General features: G+C 44.3%; 1 protein-coding gene across 4 annotated transcripts in view; it reads right to left on the bottom strand.

Annotated features, from left to right (window-relative positions):
• PAMR1 (peptidase domain containing associated with muscle regeneration 1) overlaps positions 1–27,430 on the bottom strand; it is a 161,166-nt gene that overhangs the window by 71,265 nt on the left and 62,471 nt on the right. For all 4 annotated transcript variants that reach the window (XM_060262052.1, XM_060262051.1, XM_060262049.1 and 1 more), the window contains 2 exons: positions 18,584–18,801; positions 9,687–9,794 (listed from right to left, as the gene is read on the bottom strand). In XM_060262052.1, coding sequence (XP_060118035.1) covers positions 9,687–9,794; positions 18,584–18,801 — 326 coding nt within the window. The remainder of the gene's footprint in view (positions 1–9,686; positions 9,795–18,583; positions 18,802–27,430) is intronic.

The raw sequence follows: 27,430 nt of genomic DNA, 5'->3' as shown, positions 1-27,430 counted from the left end.
GCTATACACTGGATGGTGTGACTCAATTCACACAGCAGTTAATGTGTGGCATGTGTGTGGGACAGCTCTTTCCTTTAAAAGAATTATCAATTTTGGAGGGCAGCTTTGTTTCTATCATCTGCATGAAGATTAAATAGACAGTTTTTTCTTGACAATGAGATACTATTGTAGAGAAATGGTGTGGTACCTGCTGAATTTTCACATGCCAGAATGCTGTTAATTTGGGATATTTTCCATTTGCTCAGCCACCTTATATTCAGTCTACTACTTGACTGATCAAACGAATCTCTCTTCTTCTCCTCTTCATTCCCCCTTCCCCCTCCATCTTTTTAAAAAAATTATCCTGTTAATATTTTATGTTCTTTTGTTTCTTGCTGACTGTCACATATTTGGAGCATATGTTAAAAAATCAGTAAAATTTAGTAAAAAATCAGTAAAAAATAGTTTAAAATCAGTTTAAAACCCCTAGTATTTAGCTAAAAGAGAGACAGAAAAAGAAAGTGGTTAAAAGCAACACAAGCAATCAGCCTTAGATTCTGCACTCTTAGCCTTAAGACACTAATAAAACTTTTCCTACTCTGTTAAGATTGCTGTTTCTCTGGGTAGTCAAACCCTGACTTGAAGTGGTTTCAACCAATTAGGGTTCCCGGGTCCAGGTTTAGAAATACCTGGAAATCTGGGGATGCGGGAGCATGAAGGCAGGGTTTAGGAAGGGGAGGGACTTCAATGAGGTATAATGCCATACAGTTCATCTTCCAAAGCAGCCATTTTCTTGAGGTGAACTGATCTCTGTTGCTTGGAGATCTACATATTATTAGCGATGTGTGGACCCCATCTGCAGATACCTTAATCTTTGGATCGAGGCCACATGGATGCTAAACAGATTTTCCAGCAAACTTGGGTTCATGGAAAAATCTGAGACATTTAAATTTCCCCCCAGAATTACTTAACCCCCCCCCCACCTCCACCCCTGTAATTACTTGACTTTTGCAGCAGTGAGTCGTTGCTGCAGCAGAGCCTGGTGGTGGACACTGGGAGCTATTCCAGGCCCAAATGCTGCTGCAGCACATGCCAGGAGTTGGTCCAGGCTTGCCTACAGTATCAGCAAATGTCAGGAGTCACTCAGGGCCAGGCTGTAGCATTGGCGGATACCAGGAGCTGCTTGGGGCCCAAAGCGGCTTCCTGACACCACCACTGCCACAGTCGGGGTCCAAGGTGAGCAACTGAGCCTGAACATGTTTATCAGTGGGAGGTGAGTTTTGCAGGGTCCCCCCTGTCAGTTATAATCCCAGATCTCCAGCTATCACCTGGACAAAACAGGAAACCACAGTGTAGAGATTAGGGAAAAATACAAAACCACTGTGTAACTTAAATGCTATGAATAAACATACTTAACACTCTTTTCTTATGCGTTACTTAATATAATCTTTAACAGTCACACTTTACAGAATTTATATTTCTCAGTGAGTTCAAAGTCCATTCAAATCAATAGTCTTTCAAATAGATCCAATCCTGGATGCTGAAAGTAATAGGTACCGACTCCTGCAGTCTTCAAATCCTCTTGCTGGCAGATGCAGGCTGTACCAAAGATTACTTGAATAGATGCTGAGGTTGCAGTCCTCTATTCAACTCATGCGGCTACACGATTCCTAGGTTTAGTTCATATTTCATTTACCACTTCCACTGACCGCCAAAACTTCATACAGGAACCCGTGCTAAGGCAACCACTCACATATGCTCTGCTTAGTATCTCTGATTTGCATGAATGGTTCTCCATGAGTGATATAAATTCTCTGAAGTGTGACTGTTAAAGATTATAATGAGTAATGTATAAGGAAAGAGTGTTAAACATGTTTATTCATATCACCTGGAGTTTGGTAAGCCTACAACCAATTCATGAAGCTAAGGGGTAGTGATATAGTGTTATAATGGTTAGTGTATATCACAAGGACTGGGGACCTTGGTTCAAAACCCTCCTTTCCATGAAACTTACTTTGGGACCATGGACCAGTTGTTTCCATGTGGCAAGTCTCATAAAACCATCCATGGAATAGGGAAGTTGTGACATCACATCTGGGGGAAATGGCTTTTGACCAACTTGATTAATAAGATGTGGTTCCTGAGCTATAAAAGATTATCATCCCTGCTTTTGCTTTCTGCTCCACATTTAAGTGCCCTACCATTTTTCCAGTCATAGTAGTTAAAGGAGGGATTTTTTTCCAAGATCACTTAATTTTATTAAGTGTGAGGTAGGTTAGGCTGGGAAAGAGTGACAGGCCCAAGCTAGCTTCAGAGCAGAGTAGGAATTTGAACCTCTAGTCCAGCTAGGGTTGCCAATCCCCAGGTGGGTAAAGCAAAAATAGGAAAACACTGTGTAATTTACAAAGCAAGAATAAATGCAACCACTCTTATTATGGTTTCAGTTCACTGGAACATCACAAGCACAACTTTGAACCAAAATACAGTGGCTCTTCACTGAGCTCAACATACATAGTCGTTCCAGATCAATATGCAATGCTATACAGGTACAAAATCTTGCTGTCTAAAAATGTCCTGTTTCTTGGTAGTGGTTGGAGAACCAAGCGTGCAGATGAAACATGCAAACTAGGTGAGACATGTAAGCTATGTGAGAGCTGTTGCCTAAGCACGGGTTCCAGAAAAAATACAGGCAGCCAGTGAAAGTGGTATATGAAACACAGAAGGAACCTTGGCCCCGAGTCACCATACCTGTGGGATTGAGGACTGCTACCCTCACTACACTTGAATAAATGGTACACTTGCGTCTACCAAGAAACAGGACATTTTTAGACAGCAAGATATTGTACCTGTATAGCATTGCATATTGATCTGGAACGATCATGTAGGTTGAGCTCAGTGAAGAGCCACTGTATTTTGGTTGAAAGTTATGTTTGTGATGTTCCAATGAACTGAAAGCATAATAAGAGTGGTTGCATTTATTCTTGCTTTGTAAATTACACAGTGTTTTCCTATTTTTGCCTTACCAATCATTACACTGTGGTTTCCTTTTTGCCTAAATCTCCAGGTGGGGGCAGGGGATCTCCCGGTTTGAAGGCCCTCCCCCCGCTTCAGGATCATCAGAAAGCGGGGGGTGGGGATGTCTGCTGGGCACTCCATTATTCCCTATAGAGACCTATTTCCATAGGGTATAATGGAGAATTGATCTGCAGGTATCTGAGGCTCTGGGGAAGCTGCTTTTTGAGGTGAAGGAACCAAATTTCCAGCATAGTATCTGATGCCCCTTCTCAAAACACCCTCCAAATTTCAAAAGGAATGGACTACAGGGTCCAATTCTATGAGCCCCAAAAGAAGGTGCTCCTATCCTTCATTATTTTCAATGGAGGGAAGGCATTTAAAAGGTGTGCAGTCCCTTTAAATGTGATGGTCAGAACTCCCTTTGGAGTTCAATTATGTTTGTCAGAACCTTGCTCCTGGCTTCACCCCCAATGTCTCCTGGCTCCACCCCCAAAGTCCCCAGATATTTCTTGAATTGGACGGCAACCCTAAGTCCAGCCCTCCAACCACTACAACATGGAAACATGATAAGAGTGACAATACTCTTCAAACATCCCCCATGAATGTGTTGGATGGGCAGAGATGAGTGGGTCAGGTTAATGGAATTTGGAGCAGTACCATGGGGCTGGGAACCAGACACCAGTGGGTGTTAACCAGACAGACACAAGCTTTCATTCATTTATCTATGCCACAAGTTGAAAAGCTATTTTAAGAAAAAAACTGTGAGATGGGGCATTGCTTTGTGGCACCTTTCATTTTAGAAATGCAGCACAGATTAGAAAACCATGCTGACTGACAAACATTTTTAGTTTTTCCTTCTTGAAATGGTTGAGTTTGCACTTAGATGAAAGATCTCTCTCTCTATGTCATACCTGTTTTTTTATTTGGCATTTTTATTTTGCTATTCACCTTATAGGAGTTGCATTTCATAATCAAAATAGATTCAGATGTATTCTGAATAAGCAGCTACCTAATTCACACCTAGCTGTATTAATTAACTGCATCAGCAAATCATCATCCAGCTGAAACCCTTTAAACACCTGCGTAGCATTCCTGAGTTATAAACAACAAAGTAATTGCCTGACTGCTGTTGTAGTGGAGATAGGAGAGGACTATCTGTAGCTTCTAATCGTTTCCTTAACCCTAGAATTGGGACTGGTGAGATAATTAGGTTGAAAATTATCCCAGCAAATCTGCTTTAACAATAAAGGCCAGCTCATTAAGGTAATAGAATTCTCTTTAATAAGGGAGAACATGGATTCCCTGAGATTTGTCCCATTAAAGTCCAAATGCCAACTGTTCATACCATCAGAAAGATCTCCAGCAGGCACAGAGAAGATGACTATGTATCACATAGGCATTGAAGACCTATAGAGAGGTTGTGGCAGCTACGTGGTAAGGAAGAGGAGGCTCGGAGGCAACTGCCTTCTTGACTAAAGAATATCCAGTCCCCCACTCTGTCTCTCCCATGGATTCTTTATACCCTAGCCAACGACAATCAAATAAAAAGGAGAACACAAGCTGTAAAATAAAGACTGGTAGCATTAGCTATGTGCTCCCTAAGGTCTTTTATTTGAAAACCTGCTAGACTAAAATGGTACTTATAAAGAAAGGTAAGTAAAGTCCACTGGTGCATAGATTTTTGATTTGACAGACAAAACACAGATGGAGATGAACTGGGGAGGGGCTGTGGCTCAGTGGCAGAGTATCTGCTTGGCATGCAGAAGATCCCAGGTTCAATCTCCAGCATCTATTAAAAGGATCAGGCAGGAGGTGATGGGAAAGACCTCACCTCGAGCCCCAGGAGAGCCACTGCTGGTCTGAGTAGACAGTACTGCCTCTGATGAAACTGCCTCTGATAAAACTGTAAACTGCTCTGAGACTAGGAAAACATGAAATGGCTGGGCATTACAAGCTTCTCTCCTGCCCCTGGGTCTACTCAGATTGGCAATGGCTCTCTAGTGTAATATCATCCTTTGGCTGTGGGTTTCTAGGTTCAAGTAATCACTAGGCACCAGTTCTCAGGTCTATTCATCAGAGACAAGCTGACTCAAAGCTTGGTCAGTGTGGTCAGGAAGTTGACCATACTGAATGGAAGCGATTACAAGCATCAGCATTTGAATTGTAAAATGTCTTTTGGAAGCTCGTAGAAGCAAATGCTAAATGTGGAATAAAGTACAACCACATTTCATATCACTCTTGGTGCCTTGCTGTATGGGAGAAGTCATCTGGAGCACTGGTCTCCGTGGAAAACTTTACCATTGGAATTGCTACCTGCACCCATCTGAAAAGAAATTACAGATATTGATTTGTTTTTGAGTGACTTTGGGTGAGGGTGATAGGCGTTCCTTATGTGACATTTATTGTAGCAATTGACTGTTTAGTATTAGAAATATATTATAATTTTGAAGTACTTTTGTGTACTATTGGAGGCTGGTCTTCGCAGAGGTTTATGTAACCTTTTCCCCTGCTCCATTATCCACGTTGCTTTTTGTTGGTTGCACAATTCCCAGGTGGGGGCTGGGGATCCCCCAGTTTGGAGGCACTCCCCATGCTTCAGGGTCATCAGGGGGGAAATGTCTGCTGGGCAGTCCATTATTCCCTATGGAGACCAATTCCCATAGGTTATAATGGAGAATTGATCCACGGGTATCTGGGGCTCTGGGCTGTGTTTTGAGGTAGAGGCACCAAATTTACAACATAGTATCTGATGTCTCTCCTCAAAACACCCTCCAAGTTTCAAAAGGATTGAACTGCAGGGTCCAATTCTATGAGCCCCCAAAGAAGGTGCCCCTATCCTTCATTATTCCCAATGGAGGAAAGGCATTTAAAAGGTGTGCAGTTCCTTTAAATGTGATGGCCAGAACTCCTTTTGGAGTTCAATTATGCTTGTTACAACCTTGCTCCTGGCTCCACCCCCAATGTCTCCTGGCTCCACCTTCAATGTCCCTAGATATTTCTTGAATCGGACTTGGCAACCCTAGAACAATCTGTTCTAAGGAATTTTAATCACATTACCAACAGGGAGGCAGGGGAACCCCTGCAAAGAAGCAACATGTGCAGAGAAGACATATGCAGGCAGGCAGGAAGAAGCAGACAGGAAAATCTGCAGGCAGGAGGAGACCAGTACAGATTGCCTCCTATAGGGTGGCCCACCTACTAGACAGCCCAAGGTTATTGCCTAGGATGCCAGAGTGCCGGAGGGACCAGGGGTGCCTCTAGCCCCAACACCACTGCTCTGCCCAGCTGGCCCTTAGTATTTCAGGTTGTGCCACAGCTGGCTGGCCAGCTTGGGGCTCCCTTGCCCATCAATGTGGTGGGAGAAAGTGGGGGAAATAATATCAAAACCCAGAAGTAGTGCCACTTCTGGGTAATACTCTACAAATGACCTGATCTCTGTGGTCTTTACTGTTAATATTTAAGAGACTCCTAGAGTGGCACCCAGAAGTGGCCTTACTTCCTTGTTCTGATGCCATTTCCCCTCACTTTCTTTTGCTGCATGAGCAAGAAATTAAGTCCCAACCTGCTCAGCCGGTTGGTGGCTCAATGTGCTCATGAGTGCCAGCCCTGCTCCCCTATGGACTCACCTTCTGATACTGTACATTCATTTTGTAAATGTTCTTAGAGGGGAAAACATATTTGCAAAAATATCCTTCATTCCACCTTAATTTCTTAGATTGTTATAGGTAGAGATAAAATTGTTTAAGATTGTGATGTTCACTTTCCAGCACTTTTGATTCAGGCATAAAGGCATTAGAGAATTTCTAGCACCCTGGCATTTTTTAACCTTACCCTTATCCTTGTAGCCTGGACTTCATGTTGTTTGTTTGCTTTTTGGAGCCTCATTAATTGGAACTATTTGCAAGATTCTGCTACATTAGATGTTGAGTGGTCTTATCAGGTTCACATATTGGAAGCCAGATAGATTGGACACACAAAGTACAATCCATAAGAGGACTCTCTTGCATAAGTACACTAAAATTTATAGTAGCCAAGGAGGACTAGAACAGTGCTCTAGTGCACTTCAAATTAATTCTATGTTCCTTGTACAACTATGATTGCTGAATGCCCAGAAAAACATTGGTCTGGTTTTTTATCATGCCATCAACAGCAGCGTGATGTGCAGATATCAGCAGGAGAGGTTTTTCATAACTGTGGACGAAACATTATCACTTGCTAATTGCTCCAGCTGAAATGGCTATTAAAGGCCCAGTTACACGGGCCAGTTCAAAAGTTAGCAACTTTATGTGCAGGAGAAACTCCTGCTCGATTGTGTTAATTAGTGCTTATGGGATACCATTTCAGCTAATTAATGTCTTGAGACAGACATGCTGCAAATCAGGTAAAAGTAACCAGGGTTCTGCAATCTGTTCTTCTGAGAACAGTAATGTGAAACTATTTTTATCAATACTCCTCCCCCCTTTTAATGTATTTTTAAAACTTTAAAGTAGGACTTTTTTTTTTTTTACATTTCAAACTGGATGAAGAAATTCTGAGGTCCATGAAGAACACAGAGTATTAGGTCAAGAAAAACCTGCCCACCCGGGAATACCTTACTTTGCCCCAAAAAAACAGAGAAGGGAAGAAGTTGTAAGCAAATTAAATATAAATATAAAAGTATTAGAGCTAAAACTAAAGTAAAACAACACAAGACTACTCCATCTCGACACAGCACAGCCCACAATCATCTGATCCCTCTCAGCCAGAAGGCAGAAGAGCTAGGGACAAAGAAGGAAGGAAGTTAAATGATCACATCTATTGTTGCATTAGTATGTTGATATTACAGTATTCTAACACAATTTTGTAAAAAATAAAATAAAATAAAAAGCTTTCGGTGGCAGAGGGGGGAAAATGGCTGCCACAGGGATAGGAGAAATGGCAGGAAATCCAAACTTTCCTACCCAGATGGTAGCCATCCAGGCATTATAATGATCCTTCCCAAAACTTCAAAGTAAAACAAGTTTGGGAAAGTTGGGGGGATTCATGAACGTATCATGATGCTATGAGGAATCGTGGGTGGGGTTCCCTGCTTCCCCAACAGCATTGAACCCAGGGTAGATGACCTATATGTCAAGTCCCCAACAGTTCAATGATCAATGACAGTCCATTGCAAGAATAGCTGTTTATTGATACATGACAGGTCAGAGCAAGATGGCTCTTGCATAAACTGGCTTTGGCAGGCAAATGCCCTCTACTTATACTTTATGTTAAAAACGTTACACATTCAAACCCAAGGCACGAAGCAAGCCGTCCCTCCCTCCAGAGTTCAGTTCCCTGGCCCCTTGCAGGTGCACACATAATCAAGCAGAGACAGCCCATGACCTTGACTGTCTCTGAAATCAGGCTGAAAATATGCTTACTTGTTACACACAGATAGGAGAGTTGGCTAAGTGAGAAGTGAGAGTAGCGTTCTGGCTAAATGGCAAGAGGCACTCTTGACACTATAAAGAAATGGCCTAGTTTGGAGGGCAAAGAACAAAACAAAAGTTATGATTCATATCTAATGCAAAAGTAGAAACATTTAATTGTTTAGCCAAACTTGAGGGGAAGAAGGAAGTAGTAGGAATGTGCAAGGATGAGGCATCCCTTAATTCATTTTATTTGCAAATCTGATTTATTTACTTCTTTTATACCCCATCTTTCTCTCCAATGAGGAACTCAGAATAGCTTACAGCATTCTCCTCTCCTCCATTTTATCCTCATAGCAATACTGGGAAATAGGTTAGGTTGCTGCTACGTGACTGACCCCAGGTACTAAGCAAACTTTTATGGCAGAGTCAGGATTTGAATCAGGGTCTCACAGATCCTAGTCCAGCACTATAATCACTAGACTACACTGGCTGTTACTCTTCCTAAAGAGTTTAATGATTCTTGAGTATTTCTAGATAGGGAGAGATTGGGAGATCGTAGTGGCAATCATCTTTAAAAGCCCTGTCTCTCCTCCTGGGCTCTGAACCAGTCTTTGTGATTTAGGTCCCATGCAAATCCAAGTGACTGCCAGCCAATCAGAGCCCATGGAACACCACTGGATGAGAAGAGGTGATGCTCTGGGAAAGAATGTCAGCTTAGCCAGGCTTCTTAGCTAGGGTTTGGACTTGAAGCTTGGCTTAGGAAGAAAACTTATTTTAGTGGTACAAATAAGCACTCTATAGGGCCTATCATTCCTAACTGGATGTATAGATTCTGTGGTAAGGTTCTCTGTGAGAGGAATGAGCAGCTTTTGTAAGGTTTTTTTAACAGTTTCTGTTTGCTGCGCAAAAACGCTGATCCTTGCTGCAGCCCCAGGGCAGATAGTGGGAAATTGGAAGAAAGCCATGTTGAGAAGATGAATGTGAGAACAGCGTAAGGTGAATGCAAAATCAGTCCTAGTCTAATTTAAATTGCTTTAGAGCATCTGCTGATATATGTGAAAAGTACCAACCCACAGGGCAGAGGAAATGACATACAAGTGAATATGGCAAGTTACACGACCCAGTCTGTATTTCAGTAAAATCCACATATTCTCCATCATCTCTCAAAGCACGAATTTTTAATGGTGGTACAATTATTCTCCTTTATGAGCCTAAGTATTCTATCCAATAGAAACAGTAACTAAGTTAACAGAAGTTCTTAACACACTTACATACATTCATTGGAAATAGAGATGTACTCACAGCTTTCGCAGCGATTCCCAGTATAGCCAGCCAGACAAGCACACCTGTAGCCACCAACTTTATCTAGAACACAGGTTCCATCATGAAAACATGGAGATGAAGAACAAGCTGGAAAAATAAATACATGGAAACTTCTCAGTTTGTTCCACATGAAATCTACATCCTTTTATATCTATATATCCATCATCCCAAATGAAATGTTCAAATAAATTATCCATTTCCAATTTACTCTATGGTAAAATATAACACAGGCAGGTGAGGGGATATAAGACAGTAAGAAATCACTTGTAAAATTTTTCTGCTTTCCCAGCTCTGGCCCATCAAGTCTTTCTGGTTATGGAAGGGAACATTTGCTCAGAAACAAGACAATGATCAGTGATTAGATGCTGTAATTGAACTTTCTTAAATATCTCATTCCCCAAAAGACACCATTCCCTCTATAGCATCTGAGCAATATATACCATCTGGTCCCCAAGGATCTAGCTGCCCAAGTAAATTGAGATTGTGTGATGCCTGCTGTGAATTGTCCATTATGGTTTTAGGAGAACAGACAAAAAGCAGCAGGGAAGGAGCCTGGGAGAATGTGAATTGTACAGTCACAGAACTGTAATTCAGTAGAACCTAGAGTAGAGAGAAGCAAGTAATGCTCAGGGCCTACATATGGTTCAAGGGAACTTTTAATCTGGCCCTCAGGATACTTGACGATTTGCTACCCTTCTGTTTACAGCTCACATAGTAAGTACTACTGAAAAGCCACTAAGACCAGCAGATCAGCAGAGAGCTTTTTCACCCACTTTTGAGGGCCAAGTTGGATGCTGCCTACAGCCATCATCCAACCTGAATCCCTCAAAAGTGAGCAGAGACTCAGATGAGGCCCTTAGATGGAACCATTTGCCTATTTCTGACCTAGGCAGGGCTAAGAATTATAAAATGGCAGTGAAGATCTAGGCTCGCACTGAGCTATCTGAAAAGCCTCTTAATGAAATCCAGCATCAGAATTTTATTTATTTTAACTTCTAGGCCACCTTTCCCTGACAGCAGGGCTCAGGGCAGCTTACATCAAGATAAAACAACAAACAATATAAATTGATTTACAGTAAATTAATGTTTAAAATACAATAGTTCTAATTCAAAAACAGTTCAGATGGTGAATAATTTAAAAAACATTGCCCCTCTCCAGCTTCTAAAGGCAGGTAGGGGGGTGAGGAAACCTGGAAACACCAGCTTATTTATTATTCCATTGCTGCCCTTAACCGAACGAAAAAGAAACAAACAACACTGTTCACTAGTACAGTTCTTAATAACACCACTTCTCCTTTGATTTTGCCTATTCAACTTCAAAGACTCCTATATCCTGCTCTTAAAAAAGGATGTAAGTCCTGGGGACTTCAGTGGGGCTTACTAGTACAAATGCTTAAAATTGTCACACTAAAGTATCAGCCTTTGGGCACAGCCCATCAGGGCTTAAACTAGGGTTGCCAAGTCCAATTTAAGAAATATCTGGGGACTTTGGAGGTGGAGCCAGGAGACTTTGGGGTGGAGCCAGGAGACATTGGGGTGGAGCCAGGAGACTTTGGGGTGGAGCCAGGAGACTTTGGGGTGGAGCCAGGAGCAAGGCTGTGACAAGCATCATTGAACTCCAAAGTGAGTTCTGGCCATCACATTTAAAGGGACCGCATACCATTTAAATGCCTTCCTTTGATAGGAAATAATGACAGATAGGGGCACCTTCTTTTGGGGCTCATAGAACTGGACCCCCTGGTCCAGTCTTTTTGAAACTTGGGAGATATTTTGGGGAGAGGCACTGGATGCTATGTTGAAAATTTGGGGCCTCTACCTCCAGAAACACCCCCCCCCCAGAGCCCCAGATACCCACAGATCAATTCTCCATTATTTTCTATGGGAATAAGTCTCCATAGGGATTAATAGAGTGCCCAGCAGACATTCCCCCCCCCCCCATTTCTGATGACCCTGAAGCAGGGGGAGGGCTTCCAAACCGGGGAATCTCCTGTCTCCGCCTGGGGATTGGCAGCCCTACTTAAACCTGTTCTTAACAAACAAATACAGGGGATCAGCCAAGTTAGCTCTGTTCCACTTGTTCCACTGCTCTCAGCTACTCTTCCAGGCTTATGAATGGAGAAGGATTTCACCCTTCCATCTCTTGTTCAATTGGTGCTGCCAGAGCTCTCTATCCCACAGATGGTCAAGCTCCCCCCCACTCTTCATTTCCCATGCGAATCACATTCTTCCTGATAAACACTGTCAATGGCCAGGTTAATGTTTTGCAAAAGGGAAAGTTTTAAAAGCTTTTCATTTCAGCTGCACAGGACAGACTCACAATAAGGCACACAATAAAGTTTCCTTATAAAACTGCAAGCCCTCAGCATCCTACTCTGCATACATTACCAGAGTAGCAACCACCCAATCTTTAAATAATTACAGCTAAAAATGGAGCGGAAAGAAAAGTAGATGGCAGAGTTGGAATACTAAATGGCTCCTGCTGAGTGGAGGAAATGAGATCTATTCATTCAGCCCAGTATGGACTATGTTAGTCCCATGAATGTGGGAGGCCTTGCTGCAACATACCCCACATCAAGTTCAATTTCAGAGAGCTGACTTTTGTTTTTTGTTTTTAAAAATGATGTAGCAGGTCAACTAGTTAAGTCAGACCTGATTCAACATACTCAGGAGAATGAGGTGGAAATGAGGCAGTAGAATGCTGAGGTGATGGAACAGTCTGGATCACTTAAGAATGTATGGGAAGGATTGTGGAAGACCACACTTTGGAATGTTGTCATGTATTAAAAACTCCTTGCAAACAGAAAAGCAGAGGAGTGGAATCTTTCTCCCTGCTGTGCTAGGTTTCTGTTTGCAAGGAGATTGTTTCAAAAGGGTTAGAATCCACCACCTACAGTCTGGTGCCACACTGCATCAAGATTTTGCCTTTTCATTTCAAAAGGTCCATCCTTGAATGAACTAGACACAAAACTATCTCTCAGCCTGAGATTCCATCATCGTAAGAGAAAGCACTCTGAAACTGTGTCAGAGTTGCCAACCTCCAGGTGGGGCCTGGAGATCTCCTGCTTTTTACAACTGACCTCCAGCTGGCAGAAATCAGCTCCCCGAGAAAATGGCTGCTTTGGAGGGTGGACTCTATGGCATTGTACTATGCTGAGACCTGCCCTTTCCAAACTCCACCCTTTCTCAGTTCCGCACCCAAAGTCTTCAGGTATTTTCCAACACAGACCTGGCAGTGGCAACCCTATTTAATGTAGAAAAAAGTTAAGATGTAAACCATAGCGTGGAAAGAGGCAGGCATGCTCTGGATTATAGGCCATTTGTGGCAGGGGTGATAACCCACAAAGACTCAGAATTTTCCTCCAAAACATTTTCTGAAACTGTAATGTGTGGATATGCCTCTATGAGAGCCAGTTTGGTGTAGTGGTTAAGTGCACGGACTCTTATCTGGGAGAACCAGGTTTGATTCTCCATTCCTCCACTTGCAGCTGCTGGAATGGCCTTGGGTCAGCCATAGCTCTCACAGGAGTTGTCCTTGAAAGAGCATCTTCTGGGAGAGCTCTCAGCCCCACCTACCTCACAGGGTGTCTGTTGTGGGGGAAGAAGATAAAGGAGATTGTAGGCATGGGTCAGATGGGGGCATGGGTCTCGGAAGCGTAGTTCCTGCTGGGCCCAGTCCACGATGGGGTTGTGCAGCTTCAGCCAGGAAAGGCCTAGAATCAGCGGGAAGCGAGGCATGCGGGCGACATCAAACTGCAGCTGTTCTTGGTGCTGCTGGACGTGGAAGGTGAGGGGACAGGTCTCCTGGGTGACGGGGCCAGAACGGAGGAGGCGCCCGTCAATAGCCTCCACCAGCGTCGGAATCTCTTTTGGCTGCACTGGGATCTAGTGCTGCTTTACAAAGGCGGCATCTACGAAACAGTGGGCCGCTCCCGAGTCCAGCATGGCATACACGAACAGCCAGCGTCCATCGGGCAGACGGAGTTTGACTGGTAGCAGGAACGGGCCAGGGGTATCAGCCTGTTGTTCGGAGGACCCAGCTAGTCGCCCCAGGCTGGAGGGTCCACTTACGCCTGGGGCTGGCCTTTTGGCGGCGGTGGCAAGGTAGGTCCGGGTATCCGATGTTTAGCAGGGCAGCCAGAGGCATAGTGGCCTGCCGTGCCGCAGTAGAGGCACAGGTTCTGCGTGCAGCGTCTGGCCTTTTCTTCTGGAGTCAGGCGGGGTCGAGCAGCTCCAAGCTGCATAGGCTCACCCTCGTCTCTGGTAATAGCTGGGGATGGGAGAGGAGCCAAGTGGCATGGCGCAGGGAGCTGGCGCCCTCGGGTCTTGGCTTGGCGGCGACTTTCCAGGCGGCCATCGATGCGGAGGCAGAGGGTGATAAGTTCCTGGAGCGTGGGGGGCCGCTCCACCCTGGCCAGTTCGTCCAGGACTTCCTCTGCCAACCCCTCGGTAAACTGGTCCATCTGAGCAGCCTCATTCCACGCCAAGTCTTGGGCCAGGAGCTTGAATTCGGTGGCATACTGAGCCACCGAGGACTGGCCTTGTTTCAGGGCCCTGATTTTCCAGTTGGCTGTGGCTGCTTGGACTGGGTTGGAGAAGGCAGCAGACAGGTCGGCCTCAAACCCCTGGTAATCAGTCAGTAGGGGAGAGGACCCAACCAGTAGGGGTGTGGCCCACTTGGCCGCCTGCCCCTTTAACAGACTAATGATAAAACACACCTTTGTCTTGTCATTGGGGAAGTCCCGTGCTCTTAGTTCAAAGTACAGCTGACACTGTGCCAGGAAAGCAGGAAATTCTTCCACGGCACCCCCAAATCTGTCAGGTGGGGGAATTGGGCACTTGGCTGGAGCACTGGCTGCAGGCTGTTGCTGCAAGTGCACTATTGCCTGTGTCAGCTGCTGTACCTGGGCTTGGAGGGCAGCCAGTAGTCCTGCGGTTCCACTTGCTTCAGCATCCATCCTGTGGAATGGGTGTTTGTGTGGGTGGAAGCAATCTGTCACGAGCTGGGGCCAGGCCAGGCGAAGTCCAGGGGCAGTCCAAGGTCTGTAACCGGTGAGCAAGAGTGTCCAAGGTGCCAAAGCCAAATCGTCGTCCAGGTATCGTAGGTCAGAGGCTCAGAAGCCGTAGTCAGGGGGTCCAGAAGTCAAGCCAAGGTCAGGAGGTCCAAAGTCAAAAGCCGAAGTGGATGCTAGGACGTCAGGTAGATGACTAGTTGCTTCCACAAAGCCTTCTCTCAAAGCCTACAGCTATATAGCCCTCTGCTGTCTGTTGCCCATTTGGGCTAATTGCTGACTCAGAGGGCAGCCAGGATCCTGCTGGGACTCAAGCACCCTCACTCCTAGTAGGGCCAGAATCCTTTCAAAACTCAGGGCTCAGGGAGCGTCTTGCTTGTGAGCATGCCACCCTCCTCCGATCCCTGAGGTCCTGACGAAGGCAGTCACGCACACGAGCCACCCGAGAGGGCGAGGCAGGGGGGCTTGGATCTTCTCCAGCAGGAGGCAGGGGCACTGGTGCAGGTGGCAGGAGCACAGTTTCTTCTGCAGGCTCGGCTTCTTCTGCAGGGCCCCCAGCACCCATGACATCGTGGTAGATAACTCACTGAAAATGTCAAGACAGTGTGCGTTTGCAATAAAAAAGGCCAACACCATGCTGGGAATTATTAGGAAGGGAATTGAAAACAAATCAGCCAGTATCATAATGCCCCTGTATAAATCGATGGTGTGGTCTCATTTGGAGTACTGTGTGCAGTTCTGGTCACCGCACCTCAAAAAGGATATTATAGCATTGGAGAAAGTCCAGAAAAGGGCAACTAGAATGATTAAAGGGCTGGAACACTTTCCCTATGAAGAAAGGTTGAAACGCTTGGGACTCTTTAGCTTGGAGAAATGTCGACTGCGGGGTGACATGATAGAGGTTTACAAGATAATGCATGGGATGGAGAAAGTAGAGAAAGAAGTACTTTTCTCCCTTTCTCACAATACAAGAACTCGTGGGCATTCAATGAAATTGCTGATCAGACAGGATAAAACAGATAAAAGGAAGTACTTCTTCACCCAAAGGGTGATTAACATGTGGAATTCACTGCCACAGGAGGTGGTGGCAGCCACAAGCATAGCCACCTTCAAGAGGGGTTTAGATAAAAATATGGAGCAGAGGTCCATCAGTGGCTATTAGCCACAGTGTGTGTGTATATATAAAAAATTTTTGCCACTGTGTGACACAGAGTGTTGGACTGGATGGGCCATTGGCCTGATCCAACATGGCTTTTCTTATGTTCTTATAGATAAATTATTTATAGGAAGACAAAATCCCAGCTATCTAAAACAAATTCCGTCCTTTGTTTCTTGGAACTAAAACTTAAGCTGTCAAAAAAGTCCAGTCCTTGAACTTATCTATAAAGAAGCAGTGACATTTGGAAAGAACACTATGAATACATACATTTTGAGACCATATAACTCACTAAATTATCTGCGTAAATATTCCAGTGAGAATCTTATTTGTGGAATCTAAAACAAATGTGTCATAACACTCTAACAGGGATATTTCATTCCTTGAATTATATAGACGAAATCAGCATTCTGTTTCTTTTTTATATATTCATAGTTATACATCTTTTCTTGTTATTTTGAAAGCCTGTGGGCAGACAGTACATCACCACCAGCCCTGACGGCCTTCTCCAAGACAGTATGAAAGGTATATCTTATATATGTGTAAGATGCCAGTAATGCTGTGGTGCATGTATGTAGCTTTAGAGTTTGAAGGAGTTTGATATATTTCAGATCAATAGCTATGGTTGCAACCATTTTGGACAAGCTCTTTCCAATGTGTCTTGAATCTCACATTATAATCCTAATGCTTTGGCTACAATCCAGCACAAAGCTAGGCATGTTTAAAAACCTTTGATTTCAATAAACTTAAACTTCAATGCATTAAACATGTTGGACTAGATTGTGCCATCTAGCTGGAAATAGTTCCCTATCCAAAAAAAGTCCCCACTGGGGACACTCTCCCTTGCAGAAAAAAAAGGGAGCATCCAGTGCAATTGCCCAGTGGAGGAAGTTCTGAGAGCTTCAGTGCCTCTGGCACAGAAGAGTCAGGCACAGATGGCCTGAATCTTCTCACCTTGTTGAAGACTACCTGTGCCATAAAGTATAGTGCTCAATAGGGTAACCCAACACTCAGCAGTGGCTTTTGAAAGAGCACAGGGGGCTGCTGTGGGAAAAGAAAGTCACAAAATATTTGCTTCCATGAACATTTATATTTAACCTCTTTCAGTGAAGTTACAGCGGCAGATAGCAAACCTCTATGCAAATATGGGACCAATTCTAAGCAAGTCTATTAATGAGTAAGTCCAATTTGATCCATTGTTTTAGGACAGTAGCCTCTGCCTAGGACTATGGGCTCAATGACATGGACTGCCAGAGTAACATGTTAAGAGAAAAGCATGTTTTCTAAATTTGCATTTGTATTCCCAGGACCTAAGTGTATGAGAGCAAACACAGAAAAGACATGGGAAATTGAGTACAGATAAACCTACAGGAAAATGAGAACAACATGGAGTAACCGTAAGGACAAAGAAGAAATCAATGGCAAAGGTACTAGTTGCTAACCATTGGAAGCCTACCTTGATACCTTCTCACATTCAAGACTTCAGACAACGTCCTGATGTTATTTTTCTTTAACCTTAAGGACCAGATGCCTGCTGTTTTGGCACACACACACAATTTAATTTCCAGGATTCCAGTGGATCAGACTCCAGTGTAGATATATGAAAGACTTGAGTTTTAGAAGGGAACTTCATATTACAACAAAGAAGAAACATATAACTGAGATTAGGGTATCTTCCAGATAGGGACAGGATTTTGTAATTTCTCTGCTGCTCATGCTACTGCAGATAAAGTATAGCAGCAACAGGCCCTCCACATCCCTTGATAGTGGTAGGGCTTTTTTGCATTTTTTAAAAAAAATCAGCATTAGAATATTGTTATATCAATATACTGTTGCACTCATGGGTGTGTAGGATTGCCAGGTGGGATTGTTGTGCCAGTGGGGAGAATGGGGGTGGCATTCCAGGAGTAGGTGGTGGCACTGTGCAATGTGATGTCACCCCAAAGTCATGCCATTGTGTTAGTGATGTCGGTGGTGACACTCTGGTTTTTGAGAAAAATTCTATGGTAAAATTGCCATCAAACAACAAGTTTTGTCCAAAAATCAGAGCACTGCCATATGACATGCCCAACATGATGATGTCACTTCCACGTGATGCCAGAGCATCAGGGATGTTGCATGGTAATGTCACTGGGGGTGAGGTCTCCCACACCAGCCAGCTGGGCAGAAGCCCCCAAAACTGGGGGGGGGGGTCCTTACCTGGAACTGGGGAATAAAACAAGATTATAAAGGAAAATTGCATTCATATAAAGCTTTAAAAGTTCTTCATTAGACCCCTAGGAGAGAAGATATGAGACTCCATAAATACTGATGCAACATCTTTCATAATGTTGTATTCTAAACCTCGAGAACATAATGAAGAAGAAATCTGGCTGGTATGAGGATAAAATGAAAGATGGGTTCAAGAATGACAAAAAAAGGTAAGGTCTTCTAATGACTAAGCAGTGTGGTCAACCAATTTGCAGTGCAAGCCTATGCAGGGTTAATTCAGTCTAAGTCCACTGACATCAAGTCTGCATAGGACTGCACTGCAAGTTTCCTGTATTTTTATTAAAATGGTGAGGTAGTAATGATGGGCTTGTAGCTTCCCTATGCCTACCTTTATTTTTATTTTTGTAAGTTGACAATACAGAACAAAAACTGGCACAAAAAATAGCAAAGGTATCAGAAGGATAGAGCTGGGGAAAGCATGTTTATTTAATTCCATTTACCTGTAATTTCTTCAAAGATGGCATGAAACCCATCAAAATTCTTTGACCCATCTGAATGGAAAAGAACATGGAGTGAGGACCCTGTGCTTCGGATTGGAGGAGGCCTGTCATTCCCACAGAAACGCTTAATTATCCTGTTATCGACACTGTCCCCATCTCGGATCTCCACATAATCATACTGGCACATATAGTCAAACTCCAGACTCAGCATGGAAAACCTTTGGCGAAGAAGAAGATTACATTTAGGTGAAAGAGTGGCATTTCTTTTATTAATATTGATTTTCTAAATCTAATCTCCTTTAATCTGATTAGTCCCTCTTCTCCTCTCCCTTCATTTTCTTAAGAGAAGAGCCTCCATTGATAAAAGAGTAATTTATACAGCTAGTAGAAGGGTTCCCAACCTCCAGGTGGGGTCTGGAGATCTCACAGAATTTCAACTGATCTCCAGATAACAGGGATCAGTTCCCCTGGAGAAAAGGCTGCTTTGGAGGGTGGACTGTATGGCATCACATCTTTACTGAGTTCCTTCCCTAAATACTGTCCTCCCCAGACTTTGGTCCCAAATCTCCAGCAATTTTCCAAATTGGCAGCTGTGAGGGACTGGTCAGAGTCTGCTTGGGAGGACGACCACTGTGAATTTTTCCCCAGTCACCGTCCCTCAATACCTCAGACACACACAGAAATCCTGTCAAAACTCTCAAAAATAGGCACCAGATGATTTAGAATTCAAAAACCACACACACACACACACACACAAAGATTTATTGGATAACAAAACAATAACAACAAATCAGTTGGCAGGCAGATGGTTGGCAAAAAATCACTCACTTATTAAACACAGAGAATTTGTCAGGCTGAGGTAAAATATAAAAAAATATGTATCACTGGCAGAAGATTTTTAAAACTATCAAACAGGCAAGCTACAGAATTCCACAGAATTCTCTGACAGGCAGGCAGTGCCTTCTGGGCACTAAGAATGCTCTTCAGTTCAACTATTATAGCCCTAGGCTTGGCTACTCAAATAATCAAATAACAAACTGACAGTCACTCTTTCCACACACACATACAGAACTCCTGACTGGTGCCAAATAATTCTCCCTCACAGACAGAAACTCACTAACTTCCAGGACTCACATCTCTGAGGTCTAATACCAGCCCCTCACTCCTGGTGTGTCTCAGTCTCCAGCTAGTTTTCTGATCCAACTCTTGGGTATCCCTGCTGACCACCAGAATCCAGGGACTGTGTTTGTGTGATCTCAGTTTGTACAAGGAGACTGCCTGGATGTGCTGGCAAAATCTTCCTCAGAGAGTTTCCTTCAAAGAAGGTGCCTGGTTTTGCCCCCATCTGACTTCAAACTCTCTGTCTCAGACAGAAGCTAAACACAGCTCTGTCTCTACAAGGAACTCAGCCCCACTGGTTGTTCTCAGCTCCTTATCCAGTTGATCTCACAACTGACCAGCCTAAGCCCACAGTCTTCACTTCAGACTCTCTCTCTGAAGACTTCTCTCACTGAAGACTACCAAAGCAGAACAAACAACTCCTGAGGTGTTCTCTGCCAAGTCACCTCATTTCGTTACTTTTCAGTTGCTAAGGTAACGATTCAGCCATTCGCTGCAAGCGTGGTCTTCAGTTTCTCAGGCTAAATTCTTGAGTCTGTCACAGCAGCCCTCATTGCTAACCTCCAGGTGGGGCCTTCAATTCTTCCAGAATTGCAACTGTGGAGGACATGGCAGCTCCAAAAATTAATCTGGATGCTAATCTGGTACTTTTTTGGCTCTGAATTAAACAAAATGGGTTTCAGACCCTGATTCTGTGAAGTTTGCCATCAGAAACTGTTACTTTTGTTGAGTCTTCAATGATACAGCACTAGGCAATTGCTGTGCATTCCATGAGGATCATCTAACTGTGAGTAGCTGTAAATCCTGGGAAAGCACCTCTTAGTACTGAGAGAAGCATTTGTTAAGGGGGGCAACTTGCCCAAAGCTTGTCTAAAACTTGTCTAAATGGATTTTTGATTTTTGCAATACAAGAGCTCTCTCTCATGAGAGAGCATCAGTTGTGCTTGACCCTATATGATATTATGGAGCATGGAGAAGCATGGAGTGCTGAATTTTTGATCCTACTTTATGGGATTGCTCCAATAGCTTTGGAACCAAAATGTGGTATCAGCTGAAGGAGCCCAGAAACTGGTATTCAACTTTGATATTAACTTGGCTGACTAAGCTCAAAGAAGCAGCTTGCACAGGACTGGGGTTCACGCTTAAGGAGGAAACACCATCTTCCCCAAGCTATTACAATGCATAGCATCTTGGGATCCAATTGCCTGTGGATCCAGCTCTATTACCTTCAGATGCCTATTTCTGGGACTTGGAGTCCCTGGAGTCTATTCTCTTGTTAGCTTGAGCAGTTTTACTTAAAAATTATTTTTTTTTTGTCTTTATTCCTATAAGCTTTGTTCTTCCCATATAGAAAAAGTATACTTTTAAAAGGGTTTTCTTTCTAAGGTTTGGACAGGTCTTTCTTTCTAAGGTTTGGACAGGTCTGTTTTGTAGTTCCAGACCCCAAACTGATGTGCTCTGTCCTACCTTCCTCCTTCAACTTAGGAGTCTGAATGCTGAGAAGCTCACCAGTCAGTGAGAGTCCTGCTTCTTCAATTTTCCTGGATCCTTGGACAGGTAGCTATGAAACAGTGCTTGCTAGGAAACTGGTCTAAAACTAGAAAGACAGAAAGGTGGTAGAGTGATAGGGTTGCCATTTTCCAGTTTGGGGCAGGGGATACCCAGGTTTTAGAGCTTCTACCTGCCCCCAAACAGTGACATCACTGTGTGATGTCCCTGATGCACTAATGTCATGGCATCATCACATCAAGGATGTCACACAATGATACTCTGGTTTGGGGGCAAAACTCTATGGTTTGATGCCAGTTTTACCATAGAGTTTTGCTCAAAAATGAGTGTTGTTGCACAATGTCCCTGATGTTATGGTGCCACTTTTGTGTGACATCGGCATGTTGCATTACTCCACCCTGCTCCTGGGAAGTGCCCACCCACCACACACCAGGACAGACATTGGATCTGGCAACCCTAAGTGGCAATCAGTGGTTTAACATTTAGATTGGCTAATACAAATTAAGTTTGCTCTCATGTTTGCAACCTTTTGTTTCAAGAATATTTGCAAAGTTTAATGGTTTATGATTCATCTCTCCACTATTTAGTGTGCCCTCTATTGGTTTAGAACTGATTTGGAGTTTTGCTTTATTTACTCATACTTTAGAATTGCCTATTTATCTGATTATATTATTTTCTGTAATCCTCTGCACTTTACTGATGGTTTTGTATCCATGCCTTTTCATATGTATTCTTGTATCATGCATCTGATTGTTTTCTGTTTGCAGCTGCTTCTATAATATGTCGTGCAAAAATGCTTGCCAATAAACTGTTTCATTCATATCATCAGTAATACTCTGGAATCTGCAGTGGTGTACGCACTGGGATGAGAACTTGTTAAAAACAAAAAGGTCTCTTGCTTATGTGGACAGAATTAACAGTGGACTGTGTGGCATCATATCCCTGCTCAGCTTCCACCCCTCCCTAAACTCCTCCCTCCCCAGGATCCCCCCTCCTCCAAATCTCCAGGAATTCCCTGACTCAGATTTGGCAAAGATGCAGCTGCATAACTTTGACCTGGGCCTGTTTATTTTATCCTAGAATGTGTACCCTGCCTGGTGTGAACTATTTTACAAGGTTTGTTGAAACTTTCAATTTTCATGGGAGCTTCTCAAGCGTTGCTCATAAGAAGGAATTTGCACATTTCCTTCATTTTTCACATAAAATAAAATCTGTAATCAATGTGTAGAACCATCCTTCACACTCTCACTCCATCCCCAGAAAGTTTTGCTAGCCTAATCAAAACCAAAATCCCTCATTTTGGCTGAGAAAGAATTCTCAAATTCATTTCAAATTTTGCTTTGTCAGTGGTAACTCTAGTTCTATCTGGTTATGAAAATGCTTACATATTACTGAAGAGATCCAGTTTGGTGTAGTGGTTAAGTGTGTGGATTCTTATCTGGGAGAACCGGGTTTGATTCCCCACTCCTCCACTTGCACCTGCTGGAATGGCCTTGGGTCAGCCATAGCTCTGGCAGAGGTTGTCCTTGAAAGGGCAGCTCTGTGAGAGCCCTCTCAGCCCCACCCACCTCATAGGGTGTCTGTTGTGGGGGAAGAAGACATAGGAGATTGTAAGCCACTCTGAGTCTCTGATTCAGGGAGAAGGGCAGGGCATAAATCTGCAATTCTTCAATTCTTCTTCTTGTAGCGGGTTCCTTCCTGACAAGTGGAAAAAATAGCTCCTCTCCTAAAACCATTCAGTTGTGTAAATAAAATGGAATTTCAGCACTGAAAATCCTCCTGTGTGACATTAATGACAGTGACACTGTAATGTACTGAGTTGTGAGACGGTTTGAAGGCAACATGCTTTATTCAGTGGTACATTACAAGAGAGGGAGCACACGGGCCGGAACTGCCCCCCAGTCTGACCAGTCCAATCCTGGTCAGTCAAACTTCCCGCCACAGATCTTGATGGGCGGAGTGTCTGGCAAGCTACATCCGGGGACCTGCGGGGTCGCCTCTGTAGCGATCACCATGCGGTACATCAACTTATGTTCAAGACATAACACTCCTCCCCCTTAGTTCAGGACACATAGTCTTGCAAGTAAGCGGGGGCCTTGCGTTCCCTGGTCGACCTCCTTGGGATTACTTGTGGAGTGGGAGCGGTCACTGGGCTGCCGGGGCCACGGCTGCTGTGGTGGATGGGGCGGCGGTTTCCCTGCGTGGGACCCTTGTAGCACCCTAGGGCCCCATCAAACATCTCCAAAAATTCCCTGCACACATGCTCAAACACTTGCGTCCCCAGCTTCTGCACCCCCACAATCTGAATTCCCAACGGACGAAACCAGGCCAGGCCCAGCAGTGTGGTGAGCTGGTGTTTGACCACCAGTATATCCAGTTTCCCCCTGAAGCTCTTAAACTCCACCCTCACCGTGGCCCATCCCAGGATCTGTACGGGGTTCTTTTGGAAGTCCCATAGTATGAAACCAGCCGGTTGCAACGTAGGCCAGCCACATGGGCACAGTTTTCTTAGGGACTCCTCTGAGATTATGGAGATGGAGGAGCCCAAGTCCAGTTCCATCAGGCAGGGGTTTCCCTCGATCCTGATCAACACCTTGACCTTGTCGGGGGTATTGCTGGGCATTACCTGCAAACTGGTCGAGGCGATCGAGTAGTCCTCGGTCAAGTCTTGGTTGGTGGACGGGCATCTGCGGCTGGCCTTGGCCCTGCAAGCCCACGCAATGTGACCCATTTTCCCGCAGTTCCTGCAGTCCACGTTGCGATAGGGGCAGTCCTGACGCTCGTGTGGGTCCCTGCAGCTTCCGCACTTGGTGCTGGTCAGTTTCTCCATCGCTCGTGGCCACTGGGTCGCTCTCGGTCCTGTCCCTGGTGGGCGGCGTAGCTGGTGCGTCTCCTCCTCCTCTGGGTGGCTCTGAGCCGTCTCCTCCTGGTGGACGGCTTCTGCCCTCGGGTTGTGGAAAACCCTAGTGGCTCTCTCAAATGCTGTGGCCTCGTTGAAGGCACCCTGGAGGGTGAGCTCTTTCTTTGCGAAGAGCTTCTGCTGTAGTCTTTCGTCTCTCAGGCCCCAGGCGAAACGGTCCCTCAAGGCCTCCTCTAGCTTGTCGAAGCTACAGTTCACCGCTATTTGGCAGAGAGCGGCCAGGTATTCAGCTGCCATCTCTCCCGTCTCCTGGTCCCTCTTGTGGAAGAGGAATCGGTGGGCAATGATTGAGGGCTGGGGCAAGAAGTGCCCCGTGAGGAGTCGGACTATCTCCTCATACGTCTTCTTTGTGAGTCTCGCGGGGGCCGAGAGACCCTTGGCGATCTTGAATGTGGCCTCTCCGCAGACACTCAGGAGCACGTCTCTTTTCCAGCTGTCATCTGTTATCATGTTTGCTCGAAGGTAGCAATCGACCCGCTCCGTGTAGGTCTCCCACCTCTCCAATTTAGCGGGGTTGAACTCTTCAAGGCGACCCGTCGCTCCGCTCGGGTTAGCCATGGTGGCTGCGGCGGCTGGGGCTTCCGTTTCCCTGGACAGCGTGCCTTCTTCGTCTCCGGTCAGCTCCACGAAGGTCCTCTTCGGGAGTTAGCTGGCTAGCATCCCATCCTTGTCACCACTGTAATGTACTGAGTTGCGAGACGGTTTGAAGGCAACATGCTCTATTCAGTGGTACATTACAAGAGAGGGAGCACACGGGCCGGGTCCCGCTTATATACATTACCCGGAACTGCCCCCCAGTCTGACCAGTCCAATCCTGGTCAGTCAAACTTCCCGCCACAGACCTTGATGGGCGGGGCGTCTGGCGAGCTACATCTGGGGACCCGCGGGGTCGCCTCTGTAGCGATCGCCATGCGGTACATCAGCTTATGTTCAAGACATAACAGACACATAGACAAAGCAAGGTAATAACTTTTGTGGATCCAAGTTGTGTTGATGTAAAAGGTTTCAGCTTTGACACATAACTTTTTACAAGGCAACTGTACATGTCCCATCCCTCTTTCTTTACATCCTCTGACTATGATTTACAATTGTGGCAAAATTTATCACACATCTTCCACAACTGCCTGTAAAGCTGCGTTAAACCCTAGACCAGTGACTTCCAATACTTTTGCATAGCTACACACCTATTGTTCTTTGTTGATATAGTGACATCCATTTTTTTTTAAATGCATCATTTCCCCTCACTCTAAGTAAATTAACTTTGAAATTATGGTTTGAATCCAGACTAGTTTTCAACAGGCAAAAGGGCATCTGCTTTCCCATTGTGCAATCTTCCTGCTTATCCACCCCCATGGTAGAATGAAATGCCCCCCCATTGTGTTCCAGCTGCTACAGCAGGGGGGAAATGGGAAAATAATGTACCATGGGCAGAAAGTCCTTGCACCAACAGAAACACTAGTCCGGATTCTGCTCTATGTAGTATAAAACCCAACCAAACTTTAATTAGGAACAATAACTCTCATATTATATTGCATTTGAAATTGCATATGCTAGTATAATAAAATGTTCCTCTTTGTATGGAACTTCCTAGTCTTCCCCTTCCCTCTGCAGCCTGTCATGCTTTTTGAAAATAAGCTCTTTTGATCCCAGCCAATCCATTTACAAATGTTAAAACTGCTGAGAAAAAAAGTACTTAACTGTGCTATCTCTGTCTGTCTGTGAGATAACTGAAGAAGTGTGGGTTTTATACCCTGCCATTCTACATCTTAAGGTCTCTCAGAGCGGCTTACAATTGTCTTGCCTTCCTCTCCCCACAAAAGTCACCTTGTGTGGTAGGTGGGGCTCTCAGAGTTCTGAGAGAACTGTGACCTGCCTAGTGTCACCCAGCAGGCTGCATGTGGAGGAATGGAGAATCAAACCCACTTCTCCCTTAGAATCCACCACTCTTAACCACTATAGCATGCTGGTTTTCAACTGGCCACACGCTAGGGTTTTCTTCAAAGCCAGGCTTAGGAATCATTTCTTTCTGTGTTTAGTTCTCTGAGAACTCCTGAAAGGACTGATTTTTCAGGATGGGGAATTTTTTTTTTTTTAGAAAGGTCAGGGGGTAAGAAAAAACATTCCTTCAACTAATTTGGTTGAAACAGATACAAGAGAATATCCTATTTCTGCAGACATATCAAAACTCAGTTCAATTATATATTAATTCAAATTATCGAGCAAACAACTGAGTACTACAGTATTGTTAACAAATGAAGAAAATATGAAACTACCCATTTAGGAGGAGCTGCTACACCAAAGAAAACAATATAAAAATGCAAATCTGGCTTAGCATTTAAACAGATTTTTTTAAAAAAATCCTAGTTGGAATCAGCCTTACTTCTATTGTTTCCTTCTGATGAGTTATATAATTGCTGCAACCACAATCTGTGGCTGCCAGCAATAGCATGTGAAATCAAACATTTTTCCTTTAATTACTCAGAATTGCATATGGCATAAAAAGATAACATTGTGGAAACAGCCTTCTCCTGCACTGGTATTCTGCTCTAAACAGCGTAGGATTCCTTGTAAGTTGGGGGACTTGTTTGTTTATTTTGAAACATTATTTTCTTTCAGATAGTTGTGGATCAAGCCCTGTTGGCCTATATTGTATACAAAAGCCTCAGTATTGCATAATCGACATTTGTTTCCTTTTACTACTAGAATATTTTTTTTATTTATTTATTTGAATTGATTTATAGCCCACCCTCCCCACCGAAGCAGGCTCAGGGCAGCTCACAGTATAAAACCACAACAGACATTAAAATCCATACATATTCTAAAATTACACATTCCATAGTTAAAACAATGAGTAGTTTGGTGCTAATTTCTTTGATATTATATCATTTCAGTGGCGACAGTATTTCTTCAATTTCCCTACGATACAGGCTCGGCGTCAGTTGAAAGCCAACCAGAAGAGAGTTGTCTTACAGGCCTTGCGGAACTGAGCAAGGTTCCGCAAAGCCCTTGCTTCCTCTGGAAGTTGATTCCACCAGTATGGGGCTGCAGTCAAGTAGGCCCTCTCTAGTGATCTTTAGTTTGGCCTCCTTTGGCCCAGGGATTACTAATAGATTTTGAGATCCAGATCTAAGTACTCTCTGGGGAATGTGTGGGGAGAGACAGTTCCTAAGGTAGGCAGGTCCTAGGCCAGACAGGGCTTTAAAGGTGATAACCAGCACCTTGTAACAAATCCGGTATACTATTGGCAGCCAGTGCAGTCTAAGCCATCCTGCCACGGCTTGTAGCGCCAGGTCCAGATT

This window comes from Heteronotia binoei, chromosome 21 (assembly GCF_032191835.1).
Source record: "Heteronotia binoei isolate CCM8104 ecotype False Entrance Well chromosome 21, APGP_CSIRO_Hbin_v1, whole genome shotgun sequence".
Taxonomy (NCBI): Eukaryota; Metazoa; Chordata; class Lepidosauria; order Squamata; family Gekkonidae; genus Heteronotia; species Heteronotia binoei.
This window is presented reverse-complemented; position numbering and strand designations above follow the sequence as displayed.